Below are 3035 nucleotides of genomic sequence, written 5' to 3' on the forward strand. Positions count from 1 at the left end.
CTATCTATCTATCTATCTATCTATCTATCTATCTATCTATCTATCTAGTCTGTTGTTATTTATGTTGGATTACATAATTATAAATGAAGCGTATGAATAATTAATTCCAGCAGTCGTTTGCGTACAGAACCTTTCAACCTGTTGTGTTTGGCCATAAAGAACACAGTGTACTAAATACACCTTATGGGACACAATACTGTACACCAGAACTATAACGAGTCCATTTTCTGTGACCCCTTAGGATTATTTACGCAAAAGGAAGATCAACAAAAACCAGACTGTAAATAAGTCCAAGCCCTTCAAGCAGAGCTCGTGTGTTGCTAATTTTAGCGCCTTTTCTTACTGAGGTGTTGGTTAATCATTTGGTCTGTATATTTCATCTGTTGTCCCTGAACAGATGTCCCACCCTTATATAATACTATAGTAGCTTTAAGGTAAACACTGCTCATCATAAACTGCCACCTATCAGGTCTATGGTTCTGCCCAGGGAGTTTAAAAATACCCATCCAATAATAGTTGAAGGCCTGGCAGTCCTTGAAGGAATGCGTATCGCTTTTATACCATAAACTAAGATCACAGTATGTGTTGTCCATGACTCTCAGCTACTACCAAATGCAATATTAGCTGAATGTCTCTGAAACTGCCATTTTTGTTTTGACTAACGTGGATCAGCTGTAGCCGCCAGCTTGTATTGAATGGACTCTGAAACTTAATAAGTTCTAGATGGACAGACAATCATTAATTTCTGAAGGTTTTATTGAAATCTGTCCCGTGCAGACTGAGTTAACTCCAAAGAGTTGGTGGACAAATTTTAAACAAAGAGCTCACTTGACCTGTTAGCCCTCAGGATGTGTTGGGGGGTCAGTCTACTGTCACACCAGGAGACTCAAGAGTTATTACCACACTTTTATGCAAAGATCTTATAGAATGAGTAGCACATGGAATAAGTGTTGTGAAGGACTCTCAGCTAGTACCACACCAAATGTTAGCACAATATCTGTAAAACTTAACGGACTATAGACATTTTTGTGTTTTCTAAGATCAGTGAGCTAAAGCAGCCATCTTGAATCCAGTTGGCTCCAAAGCGTAAACAGCTGTAGAGGCCCTTCCACTGATTATTTCCTGAAAGTTTCATTAAAATCTGCCCAGTGGTTCATGAGATATTTTGCTAACAGACAGTCTGAGTCAACTCCTCAGAGTTAATGACAAAATCCTAAACAAAGATCTTGCTTGACCTGTTAGCTCTAATATAAGTGTTGGATATCAGTCTCAGCTACTACCACACGAAATTTTAGCTCAATATCTGTAAAACTGACTGACTTATAGACGCGTTTGTGCTTTTTAAGGTCAGTTGGCTTTAGCGGTTATCTTGAATCGGATTGACTCCAAAAGTTGAACAGTTTTAGAAGTGCATCCGATGATTACTTCCTGAAAGTTCCATTAAATTTCGTCCAGTGGTTCGTGATATATTTTGCTAACAGACAGACTGAGTTAACTCCTCAGACTTAATGGTAAAATTCTAAACAAAGAACTAGCTCGACCTGTTAGCGCTCACTAAATGTTTTGGGTATCAGTCTCAGCTACCACCACACCAAACTTCAGCTCAGTGTCTGTACAACTGACTGACTTACAGACACGTTTGTGCTTTTTAAGGTCAGATGGCTTTAGCGGCCATCTTGAATCGGATTGACTCCAAAACTTCAAGATTCCTAGAAGTACATCCAGTGATTCCTTCCTGGAAGTTTCATTAAAATTCGTCCAGTGGGTCGTGAGATATTTTGCTAACAGACAGGTTAAAGGAGGGAGGAAAACTACAGTATCGTCCGCCTTCACCCTTCGTGGGCGGGCGATCGTGTTTTCCCTGCCAGCCTTCAGATGAGGTAGGCCTCACCTGAGCAGCTTTTCTATAAATAAAACAGCTTCCTGTCCCAACAACAAAAACAGGAAACCTACCAAGCAGCAGCAGCCGATGAGTCTGTTTATACTCCCGTTTGAGCTCCCTCAGCGCCCGGTCGATGTTTTTACTGACTTTCTTCGCCTCCTTCTCGGCCTCCTTCTCCTCCACCAGCAGTTTGTCCCAGTTTTTCTGCTTCTGGTTGCCCGTCTTCTGCAGCAGCTGTAAGCGTCGGCCGCGCTCCTTCCCGGAGCCTTTCCCTCCGCCGCCCCCGTTCTGGATGAGCACGCCGTCCGTGCCGGCGTCTCCGCGGCGGTGCTCCCTGGCGGGGTCCCCGGGGCGAACCGGGCCTCCGCCGCGCAGCGACGAGCTCTCCCCGCATCCCCCGGCGGCGTCCTCCTGCTGGCGGGCCGCCCCGGCGCGAGCGGCCGCGGCGGGGTCCGGAGGCTGGTCCGAGTCCGAGGTGGCGTTGGAGATCGAGCCGCTCAGGTCCCCGAAGAGCCGGGGGCGCAGACTGTAGCACAGCCCCATGTCGACACCAGCGGTTCCCCGCGAGTGTGGCTTCTCATAAATCACAATATCGGAGAGGGACGGAGGGGAGGGAGTGTGGTGGGATGGGAACAAATAAAAATAAAAATAAAAATAAACCGCAGCTGAGATGCGCCAGCAGACCCCCCACCCCCCCTCCCTAACGAGCCATCGTCACACCGGAGCTCCAGCGGTGCGATCTAGGTCCAAATCTGAGCCGAAGACCTGAATGAATCACGCTCCGACATTTGCTGTTGGTCATTTTGCGCTTTCCCCCAGTCAGCCTTCGTAGATAGTGGATCACCTGATCCTCCAGTGGACACTGCGGGTCCACCTTACCGTAAGTCTCGAAACGCGCCGCCACGGAAAAAAAAAAAAAAAAAAACGCGCACACGGACCAGGATGTGGTTTTACGGCTCTTGGTTGGACTCAGCGTGTTATTTCAGTAAACAGACCCATTTCCAGGATGCTGGTCGTGATTTTCATTTCTCACACGTCACGTCTGCGTGTCTCCTGAAACCACCTGAAGTTCACTGCAGGGGCGCCACCACTGGGGGGCGAGGGGGGACCACCATAGAGATTAGCGTACCACCAGACAGTTTTTTATCCTCTG

General features: G+C 47.1%; 1 protein-coding gene across 1 annotated transcript in view; it reads right to left on the minus strand.

Annotated features, from left to right (window-relative positions):
* Window positions 1-2425, minus strand: part of gnal2 (guanine nucleotide binding protein (G protein), alpha activating activity polypeptide, olfactory type 2) — a 26445-nt gene extending 24020 nt beyond the window's left edge. Inside the window, exon 1 of the mRNA XM_037682386.1 lies at window positions 1954-2425. Within this exon, the coding sequence (XP_037538314.1) occupies window positions 1954-2425 (472 nt within the window). The remainder of the gene's footprint in view (window positions 1-1953) is intronic.
* Window positions 2426-3035: the final 610 nt, after the last annotated feature.

This window comes from Nematolebias whitei, chromosome 9 (assembly GCF_014905685.2).
Source record: "Nematolebias whitei isolate Nwh7 chromosome 9, NemWhi1, whole genome shotgun sequence".
Taxonomy (NCBI): Eukaryota; Metazoa; Chordata; class Actinopteri; order Cyprinodontiformes; family Rivulidae; genus Nematolebias; species Nematolebias whitei.